The sequence below is a fragment of the Oncorhynchus tshawytscha genome, linkage group LG29 (genome assembly GCF_018296145.1).
Source record: "Oncorhynchus tshawytscha isolate Ot180627B linkage group LG29, Otsh_v2.0, whole genome shotgun sequence".
Classification (NCBI taxonomy): Eukaryota; Metazoa; Chordata; class Actinopteri; order Salmoniformes; family Salmonidae; genus Oncorhynchus; species Oncorhynchus tshawytscha.
Genome location: NC_056457.1, coordinates 18,392,314 through 18,411,700, shown reverse-complemented (window position 1 = coordinate 18,411,700; position 19,387 = coordinate 18,392,314). Strand labels below are relative to the sequence as shown.

General features: G+C 40.3%; 1 protein-coding gene across 2 annotated transcripts; it reads left to right on the top strand.

Moving 5' to 3' along the window:
- Positions 1–4,640: 4,640 nt before the first annotated feature.
- Positions 4,641–18,549, top strand: slc35b3 (solute carrier family 35 member B3). Of its 2 annotated transcripts, none has more exons than XM_024392704.2 (10): positions 4,641–4,754; positions 5,797–6,020; positions 11,037–11,158; positions 13,922–14,076; positions 15,441–15,548; positions 15,986–16,083; positions 16,201–16,293; positions 17,008–17,119; positions 17,611–17,680; positions 17,793–18,549. In XM_024392704.2, the coding sequence occupies exons 1-10, from the start codon at positions 4,667–4,669 to the stop codon at positions 17,941–17,943; spliced, it is 1,221 nt and encodes a 406-aa protein (XP_024248472.2). In that variant the 5' UTR covers positions 4,641–4,666; the 3' UTR covers positions 17,944–18,549. The 2 variants fall into 2 exon arrangements, with proteins under 2 accessions (XP_024248472.2, XP_024248473.1); XM_024392705.2 differs by lacking the exon at positions 4,641–4,754 and adding an exon at positions 4,941–5,201.
- The last annotated feature ends 838 nt before the right edge of the window (positions 18,550–19,387 follow it).

Sequence of the window (19,387 nt, the reverse complement as noted above, 5' to 3'; positions counted from 1 at the left end):
TCTGATTGCCTTGTTTAATTAAACTTAACAGCAAACTTACACTCCATTTCAACTCATCCTGATCTGATTAATCATCATCCACCTTTTACCACCAAATCCAGGTAAAGATAAACAAACACCGTAATTAAATGGTAAATTAAGCTTCTATGATGCATTCCCTGTGTGGCCTGTGGGTGGTTCAAAAGGGGTCTTACAAGAACTAAACGACAGGCGTTCCTGGATCCCTCCTTTCCATCCCTTATCAGTTCTTCTCTTAAACCTGCCCTTGCCAAGACAAACAAGGGCCCTGAAATTTGGTGCATCACGTGCAATTACAGCCACAGTGAGCCACAGGTGTTGAATTCTTCTGGCAAGCCATAAAACATTATATGCATGATTTGTGCACTCAACCAGGTCTGTAATTTCATTCTCTTCTTTCATTTTCTCCTTCCTGACCACACAATCCATTTTGCTGGTTTATGGGGTGGGGAGAGGAGAAACGCACACAGAGGCTTTCATGATGATTACATGCTTCCCTGTGCAATCAGATGGGGGTCCTGGCACCTGGAATGGGATGCCAGCTAAAAAACTATGCCCATGTGCCCACATGTGCCAGTCCTTTCCAAACTATTAAGTTAGATCCACACTAAAACGAGCCTGACGTCACACACAAAGTTTTGCCTGTTGCCACGGACGTCCTCAGGGCAAACTAAATAAACTTTCTCCGCCACTTTAGCGGCGTTCCTAAATGTGCCAGGCTGAGTGATAATCCCTGGGACACAGTGTCGTTCATCACAGATGTGGCCCGCAGGTGGAGTGGGGCTATGGGAGGCATCAGGGGCCAATTTGGGTGTGAGTAATAACATCCCAATATATCATAAATATATTGTACGACATATATTAAGTTATTAAATATATTTTAAACATTTATTAGGGTTGGAATTCAGGTTAATTGCTCAAACTAAAATTGTAATAGTTAATTCCATAACTATCATAACACATATGAGAGAATAATGGAAAAGTAAAAGCAAATGTAGGCTAAAATCAGAATACCGTGTGGAAGGCCTTTGCCAGAGAGCATAAATGTTACATATCCCTAGGATTGTAAACATATCAGGCCTTGTATCATTCTAAGTCCATGAGTGCACAATGTACAAAAATTGCACTAATCCCCATTTTGATTGACGTTTCATATTTCTGACAATATTCAAAATAATTAGAAAAATAAGTTGTGTAAGGTAATAGCTTCTCAAATCCATTAAGTAGTTAAAGGTTATGTGAAAAACAGTATTATTGCTCACAGCAAAACTCTTAATTAAATGACACTACATCATTTGTTTCTCAATCCCTTTACTTCATATACACGGCTCAGGTTAAATGAATGCGCAATGAAACATGCATGTCATTTACCGACTTCTCTGAGAAGACAACAAACACATTGTTTTCTGTCTCTATGTATTAGAAAAAAAATGCATATTTACAGATTGGATAAGCAGACACCATTCCAAACAAATTGCTTGTTTAATTACTTTTCTTTTCCTTCTCTTTTGGTCCAACTTGCAAAGAGGTATGCTTCCCCCTCCTGGTTGCACAGAAACAAGAAAACCAAAGCCTCTTTGCCTTCCTGAGTTCGAGTATGTAATAGTTTACTAGGTACTCTTCCCTCTTTGGTTCACATACACATACACACTCTTCCCATACACTGCTGCTACTCTGTTTATTATCTATCCTGATTGCCTAGTCACTTTTACCCCTACCTACATGTACATATTACCTCAACTACCTCGTACCCCTGCACATTGATTCCATACCGGTACTCCTTCTATATAGCCTAGTTATTGTTCTTTATAGTGTTACTATTTTCCATTTGTATTGGCTAATTTTCTTACTTTTTAACTCTGCATTGTTGGGTAAGGGCTCACAAGTAAGCGTTTCAGGGTCTACCCCTGTCGTATTCTGTGCGTGTGACAAATGAAATGTTATATTGTTAATACTGTATAACAACTGTGTATTCAATTGTATGTAGTGAGGCAAAGCCTATATGGTAAGGAATTCATGTTACCAACCTGTTGCCTAAGGGGCATGGGAAGCAGTCCCAAGGTATTTCACATAAATCCAAAGAGACATGTTCAAATGGTTTTAGCTCTTAGCAAGAAATAGAATCATTTAATAGGCTACCTTACATCAGTTGTCAAATTCAGATAATTGATATGGATTGCCTGGACTTGCTTTGGTCATACTGCAGTCAAAAAGCAACATTTCACTGTTCACGGTAATGCTAAGAGACTAAATGAAAATGGACAAAATAAGTATTTTTACTTGAATACTTAGGAAGACAGTTGAGTTTTGAAAGCCATTTTTAACGGTGAATATCGGTCTTAGGTCTTACTCACAACACAATGCATTCCTTTTACCAAAACAGAACATATGAAGTACATTCTGAGCATCTGTAACACCCCCAATATGGCCACACTTTTCTTAGGTCACTCGCAGAGGGATGGTGAAAAAAAGGAAAAATAAAAAATGTGAGACCAGCAAGCCTAGCAGATCAAAGAAAATAACATGAGAGAGGATATGAGTGCTTTGAGAAGTAATATAGTGGAGATACCATCTGTTTCCGTCGCATGCAGGAGGCTTCAGACTAGCCCAGGAAAGAGACAACAGAGAAGGCACTTTAGCCTGGGATAAAAGCAAACATAAATGGGTTATTAAGAAACCCTCAATGTTATAAAGGATTGGGTGATATTATACCGTTCCGCAATCCTTTTCGAGAGGTCCATTCCCCCGTTGTTGGAAAAAGATAGGGGTTTTTATGACAAAATAAATGTAGGGATTATTTTTTATAAGACGAGCACCAGTGTAATTTTCCTTTGGTATTTCCAATTTTGAAGTTGGCACTTTGGGTTGAAGGGTGAGTGTGTGTGTGTGTGTGTGTGTGTGTGTGTGTGTGTGTGTGTGTGTGTGTGTGTGTGTGTGTGTGTGTGTGTGTGTGTGTGTGTCATTTTCTTTTTAATTTCAGGCAAGTGGGTTAGGGGGAGAAACATATAGGTCATCAGTGGAGGGTACTGTGAAAGACAGCTCTCAGACTGTAATACCACCCTCTCAATGGATATTTAAGCTTGAGTCATCTTTGCAAGGCCACATTTGATTGCTCAGACTTTGCATTACAACAGTTGAGTTCAAAACGATCCAACAGCAGAATGACTAAAACAACCATGTTCAATTTGTTCAGTGGTCTTCAAACAACCTGTCTCAGTTGAAAAGGCAATTCAGCTTGATGCTGTTTCTGCACTTTGTCTTTCAAATAAGAACATGCAAGAAGAACATGCATAGGTTCATGCGAGCCTCCAAAGGATTTAATGTCCTTTGTGATCCAAACTGCAAGGGACTATATTTAATCCAGATTTGACTGGTTCAGAAGTCATTTCATTCCCTTCATCTCTCTTTCTGGCCTTTATTTATCACAGGTTCGTCCTGTGCGCGCTGGTGCAAAGCCATTACACGACTATGTACATTTTTTAACAATCAATAAATAATTATTTTATTATTTAAAAGGGTCTTATGGGGAGGAAATGGGTTTTATTACATAAATCTATCATTTTTGATGAATGGGTACACTTGTAAAGTTTGATGGGAAAAGAAAGTGGTCAGCCCCATGCAGACTACCATGCATTGTTGAATAGCTTTTTTTTACAGCCAGGCTGTAAATATGACATTTGTGTCTCTTTGGGACTGTTATTTGGAATGCAGCGTAACAGGTAGGGGACTCGTAAATTCAGAGACATTAATTAACCCCTTGCATTTAGCGTTTGGGCTCCTTTTAGGTATAGGAGGTGACCTGTGAGTAGTGGGGGTTAAGGGATGTGGCCGGACTGGCCAGCCAAGCAGCGCCCAAGTTCCCATTCAAAATGAGTTATTAACAGGATTTTTTGAAAATTGTAGCCTGGCTATTTAGTGTCATATAGCCCCGGCCGTGGCGGCTGGAGGCCTCCTAGGGACAAAAGGCAATACCATTACAATCAAATCTAAGATGGAAGAGGGATTGAGCTGTCCACTCTGAATTTTTATATTGTCAAAGAGCTGGGAGGAAATAATGCCATCCTAGAGTGAATTAACCTCCTGTGTGGATGGAAAAGCCATGTCATCTACTGGGAGAGGGAGAGAATTGGACAGCTCGGAGAAGGAGAGAATTGGACAGCTCGGAGAGGGAGAGAATTGGACAGCTCGGAGAGGGAGGAGGGGATGGAGGGAGGGCAGAGGGATACAGTAAGGGCTGGGGGAGGGGATCAGAGGGAAGAGGGGATCACACCGTGAGCTGTTAAGGCCCTATGGAGAGTCAACATCAAACACAGGACAGGATCGGTCCTTCTCGGTCAGACAACGGATATGTCAAAGTTTTGCCTCTGGTTTTGTTTCGTTGTCATTGAATCAAAAAATCAAAAATAACAGCACAAAGGGTGCATTTAGTGAGCAATAGTGCCATATAAAATCATGCAATTCATGTTCTATCTGGGATTCTTGTCAATAATGTCCAGTGAGTTCATATTTCACCATTTGCTGAATTGCAAAAAAAAAGTAAACACAAAGTAAAGTAAACACAAAACAAGAAAGGATTATAAATAAGCATTTTACCTTCCAGTTCCTTGAAAAGTAGACTGTCTGGAAGGACTGGTTCTGCTGTTTACAAATGATTTGCAGACACACAAGACGACCGGTGTGTACATTAAGTAATCCTATGTGTTTAAGAAGTTATAGACCATCCAGCGCTGGACAAGGTAGGTAGGGTGTGGATATATCTATAACACCAAACTTCTCAATGCAAACTATAATGCACGATGTGATGAGAAATTACTTTTTTCTGTTTTGCACTGACTGAGTAGGCTACAATACGAATGTAGCTAGGTGCATTTCATTTTTCAACTGACCTGGTGTTGTTCCCTCCACCAATGGGAAATGAGGTCATAGTTCGAGACGAGTCACACTCAGCGGAAGTTGTTGGCTGCTACCAGGAGATAGCAGCACCGGTTCGCAAGTTAGCAAATGTGCTACAGGTCTTTTCGCATCAAAATAATTAAAATGTCAATACAATAGCTTAAAAACATGGATCCGTCACGTCTGGAAACGTTACAATAATCCGAATCGATTGAAGAACAACGCAGCATTCACATTTCAAACCCGGAAGTTTTGTTCAGCTAGCATGCTAGCTTGTAGCAGCTAACCAGGTAGCTAGTTAGAATTTTAAATAAAAATAAAACGTTATAGTTAAGCTTGTAAAGAAGTTAGCAAAATGTAATTTGGAATTGCAGAAAATAGCTCTGTTGCTAATAAAGTCGAAGTTCGAATGTATGTCATATGTTGGTGTTTTGAAATGTTCAGTGGTCGTTTTAGGATTTTCCCCACGCTTCAACTCACTGCAGTTGTTATTAACTCGATAGGTAGATTGGCTATCTAAGTAGCTAGCAGTTAGTCATTGTTGTATTCAATCAAATAGTTAGCTAGTTTAGTAGTGCTGTATATCTCAAGGAGTAAAATCCCGAAACGCCCACGGATATCGGATAATTGATAATTGCGCTGTTGTCCTTGTTTGTTACAGGTCAAATTCCCTAGCTTACTATCTAGCTATGCCAGTTTTGAATCGGTCAATGTGTGTCAGTGATAGATACCTGATACAGACAATAACGTGTTGGCTACTATGCATACAAGTATACAGACCAATTTTCTTCCTCATCTTCCCACCCTTAGTATATAGTCTGTCACATCCTTTTGCAACAGAAAGCAAAGTATTGAAACTACCTAAGTACTGTATTTGATCCCCAGACACAATGAGTGCCAAATTCGGCCTGATGAACTACAACAACGCCCGGAAGCACCTGTCTATCTCCATCCCGTCTTCCAGCGAGGTCATGATGTCTCCGCACATTAAGTCTGTGGAGGAGCTGAGAGTGCTAGGCATCAACCTGAGCAGCTTCAACACAGCTACCCAGTTCTGCATCTGCACGGCGGGTGTCTTCCTCTTTTACCTCATCTATGGCTACCTACAAGTAAGCAGGGGTGTATTTAGCCCTTGATCATGACTCTCAGTTCCATTAGATTACACATAAGAATCATTGGATGAAGGCGTCTTCTGTTGGGGGGTTGTTAATGCATCGCTTGCGGTTTTGGAAGCATAGGACCATATCTTACATATCAGCAAGAAATAATGCAAAAAGATGAAAGGTTAAATTAATACACGCCCTTGTTAGGGCTAGTGTTCCTACACGGCCATATCTCCATGTTACAGTGCTTGTTTCCTGAAAACAGGCAGTAGACAAGAGACCTGTGTGTGAGGGTAACTCGGGAAGTGAAGCAAAAGTGTAGTATGGATCTGTGCAAAACTGCTACAGTAAGTGTTTGTTTTTTATTTGAAGGATTCTTTCTCACTGGTGCAAGATAAGGACCATATGTTTTTGATAGCCGTATTCCATGCAATGATTTTTGACTTTTCTAAATGTTAAAACACAGCGTCAGGTTTATAGTTTTTATTTATTTATTATTTATTTATCCGTTATTTTACCAGGTAAGTTGACTGAGAACACATTCTCATTTACAGCAACGACCTGGGGAATAGTTACAGGGGAGAGGAGGGGGATGAATGAGCCAATTGTAAACTGGGGATTATTAGGTGACCGTGATGGTTCACTTGAGGCAGTCGGCGAAGCTAATGACGCCGAGAGTTTTCGAGAGCTAGGGTGTATTCACTAGGAACCAAACAGAAGCGAACAGGGAGGGGCCTGCCTGAATTTGTCCAATAGAAACAGTTGTGAAACGTTTTGCAACTGTTTTCAGCTGTTTACTTCAGTGTTCTGATATTAGGGCATGGGGTAGCTGCTCTTAGCAATGCTAGTATTTACGCTAGTGTTGCTGAAATATAAAATTTGATTTATACTTACTGTGTCTGTAGGCTTGGTCCTTATGCAGGGGGGATTTGAAGGAACAAAAACAGCTAATGGAAGGTAGAATTTAACAGAACGTGGGTCTATTGTAGACCCATGCAGTTCCTCAGTGATGTTACCCACAACACCAAAAATACTATAGTGTATGCTATGGTAGGAATACTGTATTATTCACTGTAGTGTTTTTAGTGAATACTGTGCTGTTTTTAGTGAATACTGTAGTATTTACTGCAGTATACCGTAGTATTTACAGTTTACTATAGTATTTTGTAGTAAAAAGAAAGAGTATATACTATAGTAATTGCGGACTGTAGTATACTGTAGTATTTACAGTAGTGTTTTTGCAAACTAGTATGGTACACTGTACTATTTACTGTAGTGTTTTTGGGGATATTACTGTAGTATTTACCAATATGTTTTTGTTTTATTATCTTTGACATAGAAGTGGGGAGCTTTCTCCTTGAGGAAATCTACTGGAGAAATACTAAAACAGCAAACGAAGAGTTCAGAGCTTCTGCTCTTTTCTATACCCATAGTTTACACAATATATGGTCTATACTTGGCATTTAGGTTTTTCACTTACCGGTGACACAAATTGGGACATGGGGGAGGGGAATGGGCAGGGTACAGTGGGGCAAAAAAGTATTTGGTCAGCCACCAATTGTGCAAGTTCTCCCACTTAAAATGAGATGAGAGAGGCCTGTAATTTTCATCATAGGTACACTTCAACTATGACAGACAAAATTAGAAAAAAAATCCAGAAAATCACATTGAAGGATTTTTTATGAATTTATTTGCATAAATTTGATTTCAAAGCTGATTGTTTTTTAAAATTAATTCACGCTGTTCCCCTCGCCACTAAAAACTCATTCACTTCTTTGTCTCCCTCGCATCCCGTCTGGTTTACACTAGATTCCATAGCCACAAAGTCAGATTCTACAGCTACAATTTGCTTCGCAAATTACTACTTTCTTAAAGAGACAACACACACTTTTCTAAAAGAAGAGATTGCTTCTTCTTTGAAAATGCTGTCCAATATGTTCTCCTAGTAGTTGTCAATACAATAAGTACTAAATGGATTGTTTGTCATCTGTAGCGCCATGAAATGAGCTAAAACAGGCTCAACGCAATGCATGCACACACTCCTATTGAATACTATGCATTCACCTGTATTGTGAATAGACCTAGTCTACATCTCGATTTACCTAGTTTATCAGTAGAGATTTACCTATTAAATAAATGATTACCCTTATGTTGTTTTGTAGTTAGATTGGTAAAAACACTTTCAAATTGATTGTATGACTGTATAATTGATAAATTAATGCATACCTGGCTGTCTCCAAAAATTGACATAAAATGTTTCAAATGTAATGATATTAACCTCCCAAGATACCCAACGATTGGACAGTTGAAGCTGAGTTTATCTGTCTGGATGAAGTGCCATTTTGTGACTTTGGCTAATAAGTCTTATTTTTGTTGTTGTGGTATCGTTTTGGAATCGAGTATAGTGATGGTATCGAGTATTGTCACAAGTGTTGCACTGTATACTAGTACCATGGTAATATCATGGGTACCAAAATGTCATGATACTTATGATACCAACATTTTAGAATACCTTAGTACCATTTCATATGATACTACCAACCTTTTCAGCCCTACCGATCCAAAGAACCTGCTGGCGCCTGTTACAAAATGTTTATAAAGTCAGTTGAGTTGAAGCAACAGCCACTAACTAGTCTCTTATATGAGCAGGTCCGACAATATCCACTTTACTTTCATGCCATATCACTGTGAGGCAGCTGTAAACAGCCAGCTGCATCCTCTACCAGCCCTCACCTGCTTCTCTCCGTCCGCTCTTCACGTGCATCTATTCCACTTTCAGACCCTGTTGTTAGATTTGTACATGTGTTACATTAGAGCAGAGCGCAAAGCTGGCACGGTTGATACATTGTCATTTCATCGCCTGTTATGACCAAGAGCACAGATCAGTCTGAGTAGGCTTTGCAAGTTCAATGTCATGCATCCTCTGAGGGTCAGAGAGGGAAAATGGAGCAGTGCTTGGCGACACGGCGTGCTTTCAGCTTTACAGCAGAGAAGACATCTTGTCTCTAAACGGTTAAAAACATACCCATATTACCGGAGATGCCTATTTTTATTTCTATCTGGATTCGTGCGCATTTTATATAATTTCACAAACCATTCAACTAATCCCGGGTTGCTAATTATTGGTTTAATTACAAACAACATTGTTCAGTCATGTTACCTAGCTAGCTAACAACCTGCTAACTTGACAGTAGGTTTAGGCAAATTTGATTGGCCCAGGAAGAAAGGAAAAGGGTATGCTACTCATGAGAAGGAGAGTGTGTCTGGGTTAACTGAAGAGTAAAGAAGGTTCCATGCAATGTTTTATCCTTACTGACACAATGACATGCAGATCATTATGCATGTATATCACAGGAGGATGGTGGCACCTTAATTGGGGAGGACGGGCTCGTGGTAATGGCTGGAGTGGTATGATGCCATTCTATTTGCACCGTTCCAGCCATTATTATGAGTCGTCCTCCCTTCAGCAGCCTCCACTGTTATATACTCCTTCCTCCCATTCCTCCAGCCAAATCATAGGTAGGTCTTTGCAAATATAAGCAAATCAGCCATTCTATGCAGTATTCTATTATACATTGTGAAGTTAAATTCAATGTGTTGTTTTGAGTTGAAGTGTAAATTTCAGTGACAGGTTTTTGGGGGACGGGGAGAACAGGATGCTAGGCCACAAATGTTTTGCCACGTGGTATCGCGATGGTACTCACTATCGTCATACTTGGCCTGGTATCGTTTGTAAAATGTTGGTATCGTGACCAGCCTAATTGTGATACTAAACCTGGTATAAAGTCAAACTGAAAAACCTGGTATAAAGTCAAAATGAAAAACCTAGTATAAAGTCAAAATTAAAAACCTAGTATAAAGTCAAAATTAAAAACCTGGTATAAAGTCAAAATTAAAAACCTGGTATAAAGTCAAAATTAAAAACCTGGTATAAAGTCAAAATTAAAAACCTGGTATAAAGTCAAAATGAAAAACCTGGTATAAAGTCAAAATGAAAAACCTGGTATAAAGTCAAAATGAAAAACCTGGTATAAAGTCAAAATGAAAAACCTGGTATAAAGTCAAAATTCTGGTATTGTGACAAAATGACATTATACTACAGTTTACTACAGAATTCTATAGTAAGTACTGTAGTATTCTATAGTAAATTGTAGTATTTCAAGTTAAGTTATGTCACGTGCACAAGTACAGTGAAATGCCTTTCTCCAATCCCAACAATGCATTAATGAATGTTTTTTTATTTGAGCAGTTTCTCAGCTTACGTCATGTCAAAATATAAGTTCCCCACAAGTTCTTGCTTTTTTTGTGCAGGTATTGCACACATACAGGGCTTTTATTTTGATATGAGGTAAGCAGAGGGGGAGTGGGTTTACAACAGAACCACGTTTGGAAAGTCTTTTTTATTAGAAGTTTTTTTCTCAATTTCCCCCTTCAAAAGGACCAATCCTACGGACAATCGGCAGAGTAAGTATTTAGCTTCCGGTGACTATTCCGTTTTACTGTAAGCTAATTCCTAGCTTAAAGCAGCTAGGCATGGGGCTGCTGTAATGGTCGTTCCTGATGTGGGTGTAGTCGGATAGTATTTTTGAGTTTATGGCAAGACTACTGTATATGACAGTTTTACACGTTCTTCACAATCTGGCCTTAATTAATGGCTAAATGTACTCTTAATATCTACCATGTACAGGCAGAAGAGGATGGGCCACCCCTCTAAGCCAGGTTCTGCTCTAGAATTCTACCTTTTAGGTAGTTTTTCCTGGCCACTGTGCTTTCGCTTCTGTTCTGCTTGCTCTTTGTGGTCTACGCCTGGTTCCTGTAAAGCAATTTGTGACATCACAGATGTAAACAGCAGTTGTAAAAGGGCTTTATAAAAATACATTTGGTTGATTGACTGACGGATTCACCATACAATTGGTTGTTGACACATGCTAAGCAGGGACATTTTATCAGCAAGCCTCACTGAGGATTTACTTCACCACAGGCTTGAAAGTAGACTTATCAGACTTTATCTGCTGTTTTCAGGAGCTCATATTTTCCGTGGAGGGTTTCAAGCCCTTCGGATGGTACCTCACCCTGGTACAGTTTGGGTTCTACTCCCTGTTTGGACTGGTGGAATTGCAGCTCACACAGGACAAACGGAGAAGGTAAACAAGGGAATGGAGTTCAATTAGGCCTCTGCACTTCAGCAAACAAAGAAAAGTAGGAGTGGTGTTCACCAACAAAGACGGGGATCCAGTAGGGCTTTCCTTGAGAATAACATCAATAGACTGACTATTTCATGTTTAATGGCATTCAGCACTAATAAATAGATTGAGATTGACTAAATCATAGAATGATCCGTCTCTGTCCCGTTAACTATTAATAGTATGTTAATTGCTACAGTATGTGCCTTGTCACTTCAAACAATATAACCAGTGATCTACCTCAAGACCTATTGATATCAACAACACTTCATCTTGGGGTGGATGAATTCCGCCGAATCTGTTGCAAAACCTTTCTTAAAGGGAAGCAAACGGGGAGGGACCTACCTACATTTGTCCAATAGAAACTCTTGTTTTGCTCTGTTTGGTTCGTAGACGGTTTCTGTAATGAATACACCTCTGTATTTAGGGGTTTTTCTGGATCAAAAGGGGCTTAGGTGGTGGGCATGCCAATGGGCATGGTCAGTGCAGGTGAATTATAGAGAACATTTTAGAGGCCCCCATCTTGCAGGGTTCATACGGTCATGAAAATCCAGGAAAAGTTTGGGGAAATGATCAAATATGAAATGAATTTCATAGTTTCTGTTTATGTAATTTATTTAGGGACAGTTGTAAAATATTTGATCAAGTAAATAAAAACCAACATCAGCCAGGATTCGAATGACACTAGCACATTGGTGTTTGCGTTGTAGGACCTGCATAGCGCCAGACGAATATGATAGAGAACACATTAACTAGGTAGCCAATTCAAAACATATCTTGTACCCTTTAGTTATGTTTAGCTATCATTACCATGTATTAATGTTTTCTGCATGTCTCAAAAAACCTGTGAATATGGCCATACAAAGTTCATATTATTAATTTAAACAAATATTTTTGAAAAATGAATGATTCACTTCGCCATGGTATTAGTTGGGATTCGGTTCAATCGGGGTGAATCGAATCATGTGAATCAAAATAATAATTTGTGAATTGTGAACATTAATTTTAGGGGAAAAAATTAGATTTAGCCTTTATTTTTGGATTATGGGGCTTTAAAACTTATTTTGTAAATACTTGATTTGGGCATCCAATGTATAGGACATTGCAACTTAATACATGCTAGTCAGCATGCAAAGTAAATATAAAGATTTGTAGCCTACCATAGCCATTGGATCTTTGATATATAGAATGAGTAAATTATTTCAAAAGGCATAAAATGTATTTGGTTGCAATGTTTTATATCAAGGGTGGTCAATCAGGTGGTCAATCATCCTCCAGGAGAGCTAATGGATGTGCAGACTTTTATTGCAGTCCCCCTCTAATAAGTCAGCGTTTCAATTCATCCCAAAGGTGTTTGATGGGGTTGAGGTTAGGGTTCTGGGCAGGCCAGTCAAGTTCTTCCACCCCGATCTCAACAAACCATTTCTGTATGGACTTCGCTTTATGCACGGGGGCATTGTCATGCTGAAACAGGAAAGGGCCTTCCCCAAACTGATGCCACAAAGTTGGAAGGACAGAATCATCTAAAATGTCATTGTATGCTGTAGCGTTAAGATTTCCCTTCGCTGGAACTAAGAGGCCTAGCCCTAATCATGAAAAACAAACCCAGGCCATTATTCCTCCTCCACCAAACTTTACAGTTGGCACTATGCATTGGGTCAGGTAGCTCTCTCCTGGCATCCTCTAAACCAAGATTTGGACTGCCAGGTGGTGAAGCATGATTAATGACTCGTTTCCGCTGCTCCAGGGTCCAATGGCGGCGAGCTTTACAACACTCCAGCTGACGCTTGGCATTGCACATAGTGATCTTAGGCTTTGTGTGCTACTGCTCGGCCACGGAAGCCCATTTCATGAAGCTCCCGACGAACAATTCTTGTGCTGATGTTGCTTCCAGAGGCAGTTTGGAACTCGGTAGTGAGTGTTGCAACCGAGGACAGATGATTTTTACACACTCGGCAGTCCTGTTCTGTGAGCTTGTGTAGCTAACCACATCGCTGCTGAGCCGTTTCCACTTCACAATAACAGCAGTTGACAGGGGCAGCTCAAGCAGGGCATAAATTTGACCAACTGACTTGTTGGAAAGGTGGCATCTTACGACGGTGTCACGTTGATAGTTACTGAGCTCTTCAGTAAGGTCATTCTACTGCCAGTATTTGTCTATGGAGATTGCATTTGCCCGATTCTATATACCTGTCAGCAACGGGTGTGGCTGAAATGGCCAAATCCACTAATTTGAAGGGGTGACCACATACTTTTGTATATAAGTATACTTATATATATATATACTTTTGTATGTATTTAGCCATGGAACTGAGATACATTTTTACCATTTTAAAGCGAATTTCCTGCAATTCTATGCATTTTGCCACAGCTAATGCCGTGTTATTTTTGCTCAAACATAATAATTAAACGAATACTGCTTTATTAATTGTTTTTCGAAATATTATATTCTCCCTGACTGTCTAGCTTTTATTTTGGTGATTGTTACTTCTCAACGATGATCTTATAAAAACATATATTGCACCTTTATCTTTTCTACATACTTTATATCTGGTTTACGTTTACACTGAAAGTGTTTATTTGCTTACACTGTTTGGACTGTTTGGGAAAAAACACCCACCCAAGGATTTCAATGGCAGAAAAATTCCATGTATTGCTAGTTTTTGTATTTAGTTTTTGTTGTTATCCCACAAGGCTTGCTAATTGCTCTTTTTCTTTTTGCAGAATACCAGGGAAGACGTACATGATCATAGCATTTCTAACGGTGGGGACCATGGGCCTATCAAACACCTCACTGGGTTACTTGAATTATCCTACACAGGTCATCTTCAAGTGCTGCAAACTCATTCCTGTCATGATAGGAGGCGTATTCATTCAAGGCAAGTGGCAAAAGGAAGTTGATCTTTGTTTGTATGAGAGCCCATATTCGCGAAGAGTGAGATTAGGAGTGCTGATCTAGGATCAGTTTAGCCTTTTAGATCATAATGATTGTAAATGAAGGGGACCTGATCCGAGATCAGCAGTCCTAGTTTGAGACGCTTAATGAATATGGGCCCTGATCAAGACGTGAAAATGCTGCCTAATAATGTTTGTCCTTTTGCATGCGGGTAATGAACTAAACACATTACTTTTTTTGGGGGGGGTTAAGCCTAACTGTCAATCATAAGAGAGGCTCTCTAGAAACCTCCTGTGAGTGTCTTACCTCACACCCGTTATGCCCTTACCTCCAAACAATGACCAACTTTTCAACTTTTATTTCGGAGTTTTGTCCATGCTTAGTTTTTTGGGTTGTTTGCAAGTGTTGAATTTCAGGGTGAGGAGGCCTAGTTCTCAGTACTCTGTCTTTCATCTCGGAGACATTGTCTTCATAAAGGTTCCACGTCTTAGCGATCAAACACTCGTTTTTTTCCTTCCTCCCCCTCCCTGCATTTGCGATGTTGACCATGGGTCCCCCAGGGGGACTAGTTGGAAACGCTACTGCGTTCACTCAGGATGCCAGCGAGATCTGATGTGAACCCTTCAAAGGGGAACAGAGGGAGGAATGAAAGCAAGCCAGACCAACCTGCTGCGTCACCTTGTCACCCCCGAGGCATCTATCGGCCTGTTTGGGAAGACTCCTCAGTCTCCTCTTGTTTTTTTGTTGCATTTTACGTGTCCAACACCAACCAACCTCAACCCTCTCTTCTTTCCTGTTTGGATTTAATTGAGTTGAAGAGTCCAGTAGAAAGTTGGAGAGAAAAAAAAATCTCTTGGTATGGGCCATGTGCACCACCCGACCTGCAGCCAGTGTCACGCAGGCCTCTCAACTCGCTTGGATCTGGAGCAGAGCGGCGAAGCGCCTTTCTCTCCTCTCTTCTACGCCGCTCATAAGTTCCTCTATCTAGCCGGCGTGTTTACGTTTTCCACCTGACCCATAAGGAGGGGGTAAATACCCAAGCGCCGTTTATCGCCACATATTCTGTCATTTCCCTGTCTTGTCAGAAAGGGAAATGCCCTCCGAATTACCAAAAGTTAAGTTTGTCTTTTGTTTCGAAGGTTTTCCTGATCGGATGTCAGTCATGACAGGTGTCGGATCAATCCGAATCAAAAGAAGAAAGATCTGGACACTAAGATCCACTGACTGTATTTAACTTTCCATCCAAGTGGAACTTGTCAATCAACTCTTCCTATTCTGGTAAATTGTTAGTCATCTGTTATGGAGGAATTGCGTGACTTTGTAGCCTAACTCCTCTGTTTTCTTCAGGGAAACGCTACAATCTGGCTGATGTGTCTGCTGCTCTCTGTATGAGCCTGGGACTCATCTGGTTCACCCTAGCTGACAGTAAAGTCGCCCCCAACTTCAATGCAACCGGTAACATGTGAATCTGTTATCTATCTAGGTATTAGTAAAGGAGCCTGTTGTTACAACACTGTTTAACTATGGATCATTACTTTCACCATCCAAATCCTTTCACTGTGATTTTGTATTTGATACACAGAGAACCTGTATCAAATTAATCAGGATACTGACATTTATGAGCCTGGGGCAAATTAAGCCTAGTGGATGTTACCTAGGCTGGGACTAAAGTATTTTTTAAATGGTGGAGTTTGAACTCCTAAAGAACTATATATAATGTTTTATCTAAAAAGTTTGACCTTGTACCACATACATTATGTACAAACATATAGGTTTTCCCACACTCCAAAAGTACAGATGCTGTTTCAGCAATTCAGAAACATCCATTGCTGTGCTGTTATTGTCATTCTTTAGCAATTTGGCGGTTAACTTGGTTGTGTCTGGTGTTTTAGGGGTCCTCCTCATCTCTCTGGCTCTGTGCGCTGATGCTGCCATTGGGAACGTGCAGGAGAAAGCCATGAAGCTCCATAACGGCTCTAACTCTGAAATGGTACTGAGGACCCGCCTTAAAACCAACTTGTTATATTTATATTGTAAACCCAATTGTGTAGTGTCCTAAATCACCTCAGAAATGTGACTTATGTGTGTCATTTTGATTGTGTTAAAGGTTTTGTATTCCTATTCCATCGGTTTTGGGTACATATTGACAGGCCTGTTGGGTGCAGGTGGATTGGGACCAGCAGTGGCCTTTTGCTCTCAGGTTAGTAGAACCCTCTCTGTTATACACTGAGTGTACAAAACATTAGGAGCACCTTCCTAATATTGAGTTGCACCCCCTTTGGCCCTCAATCCGTCAGGGGCATTGATTCTATAAGGTGTCGAAAGCATTCCACATGCTTGAGCATGAAAAACCCAGCAGCGTTGCAGTTCTTGACACAAACTAGTGCATCTGGCACCTACTACCATACTCTGTTCACTTAAATATTTTGTCTTGCGCATTCACAGTCTAAATGGCACAGATACACAATCCATGTCTCAAAGCTTCAAAATCCTTATTTAACCTGTCTCCTCCCCTTCATCTTTAACCTGTCTCCTCCCCTTCATCTTTAACCTGTCTCCTCCCCTTCATCTTTAACCTGTCTCCTCCCCTTCATCTTTAACCTGTCTCCTCCCCTTCATCTTTAACCTGTCTCCTCCCCTTCATCTTTAACCTGTCTCCTCCCCTTCATCTTTAACCTGTCTCCTCCCCTTCATCTACACTGATTGAAGTGGATTTAACAAGTGACATCATAGCTTTCACCTGGATTCACCTGGTCAGTCTATGTCATAAGAGCAGGTTTTCCTAATTTCATTATAATAGATCAGACATGGACCGTTCTGTGGTTAGCATTTTGTTTGATACTCTGTCGAAAACATATGAAGTGGGGGAAAGATGGTGATATGACAATCTATTGAATCTTTTGTTTTCTTTCAGCATCCTGTGACAACATACGGTTATGCATTCTTCTTCTCTCTCACGGGGTACTTTGGCATTTCATTTGTGCTGGCCTTGATCAAACTCTTTGGAGCCCTGGTAGCAGTCACAGGTGAGAAGACCATTCTGTTCTGGGAAGATGCTTTGCTTGCAGAACCACACAAAGTAATTTTTCATGTCGAAGTGTTCATTTGAACTGTCCATATAGTTTCTTATGACTAAAAAGTCTGTATTTTACTTTTTAAAAATGTTTAATTCAGAAATTTCTCCACAAATGGAAGCTTAAGTTAAAGAAGTTCTAACTAACCATATGAATCCACAGAAAAGATTTCTACAGTCTGAGTATGGATAACCTTACTAACACTCTAAAATCTAAAGCACAAACTTTTAACATTTTACAGATTACTGAAATAATGCCAGATCAGAGCGAACCTAATCTTATTTAGGATTCTGGAAACCTCCAGATTCATTTTGAGATTAACTGCAAAACAAATGTCAAAGTAATCTCATCAACAAAGTTAGGTATCCATTAGATGTGACAGACTTACATTCAAGGTTGTGTGCTGTTATGTTTCTCACTTTTCTGTCTTCTGTTCATTTCAGTAACGACTGGACGTAAGGCGATGACGATTGTACTATCCTTTATGTTTTTCTCCAAGCCTTTTACTTTTCAGTGAGTCGTGTTATCTTCAACCTCTCATAGCTTACGGTCCCTCAATTTAGCCGTCATACTTTCAAGGCACTGAAAAGATTGTAACACGCCTCTCCGTTCCATTTCCTCTCAGGTACCTATGGGGTGGACTTTTAGTGCTGCTCGGCATCTTCCTGAATGTTTACAGCAAAAACAAAGACAAAATGAAGCTGCCATCTTTGGCGGACCTCAGGAATATGTTTCTGACCGGGAAGAAGGTCAGGCTGCTGTCACAGAACGTGTAGTAAAAGGGACCTGTGGTGGGCAGGATAAACAAACATTTTTCTAACGTTCCTATCCAACCTGGACCTAATAACAGTGGGCTCCTAAGACATTCTTTGGCCACAGAGCTCCACAGAAACATTCCCAGGAGGAGAAAGTGGACACGGAGCACCTGCGAGACTCTGAAAGGGAAGCTGACTCCTTAGCTAACCCAAATAGCACAGTTCTGCACTGTAAGTGACTCTATGACTTTAGCCTGAGCAAGACGAAGGGGGACGAAAGGTTGAAAGAGAATATATTGACATTTATTGAACTGATCATGTCCGAAATTGAATGCACCAAAAATATATATATCTTAAATGGCATATTTTCACCTGCATGTGCCAGAAGACAAAAACTAATGTTTTACTCAATCACTGTCTGAGAAATGTCTCTTCTCATGGTTTCTTTGTAATTTATATCCGATTGTACAAAAGACCGCTCAACAGCACAGTGACATCTTGAAGTGTGGGGCGGGCTATGCTCGGAAGTATATCAACGTGTCAACTGCCATATTTGCGAACCGTTTGTTTTGTTGAAATTGTAGCTCTTTTTTCATTAAACAAACTGGGAAGTTTATCCAAAAGCTTTTTTTTTTCCATGTGTTTTTATATGTTACAGTGTAAGTAGCTGGCTTGCCAGAGCCGTCTCTTATCCATTGGCTACAGAGGGGGGAGTTGAACGGCTGCCAAGGAGCTTCTCAGATGTTTACCCATCAGATGGCCCCGGGCTTGTTTGATTAGTAATCCTAGAATAAGATAGCACTAGAAAGAAAACAAACATTGTTTACAGGGCTTGGCTTTAGACCTAATTTGGAAGAGCGGAACGTCACGTGTGTGTCAAGGTGACATTAGCTAGATTGGGTCCCTTCTATGAAACGGTGATGCTGCAACCAACACCTGGGTTTTTATTGGGGTGGATAGTGATGACTTAATTTTATTACTCTTCATTTCTCTGATTTTGGGGGTTGATAATCCCATGCTACCTTTAGCAAACCATCCGTTGATCATTTAGATCCAGTTGTTTTAGGTGACAAAAAATACATCCTGGCTTCTTTGGTAACTGCTGTCCCCGAAGGACAAACAAGAGGGAAATCTGTGTGTAACCTATAGTGTTGGGATACATATCGTTTCCATAGAAGAAGACAACGCGGCTGTGCACAGGTTGTCATCTCCCAGGAGGTCTAGACCTGTCGAGCCCCGTTCACTTAAGCTGCTACAGTTATGTCTGTTTCCCACAAAATACCCTTTGATGTGCCACCACTACTGCCTTGTGAACAAACATCTCCGCTCAGGTAAAGAAAAGCAGGAAGATCAAGAGAGTCACTGTGTCCTCCCTAAAAAAAATAGACCTAGTCCTCAAAGGTAGCAGGCTCACCAAGACCCTAATAACTATCTGGTTTCCCTCGTGTCTGTTTTAATATATTAA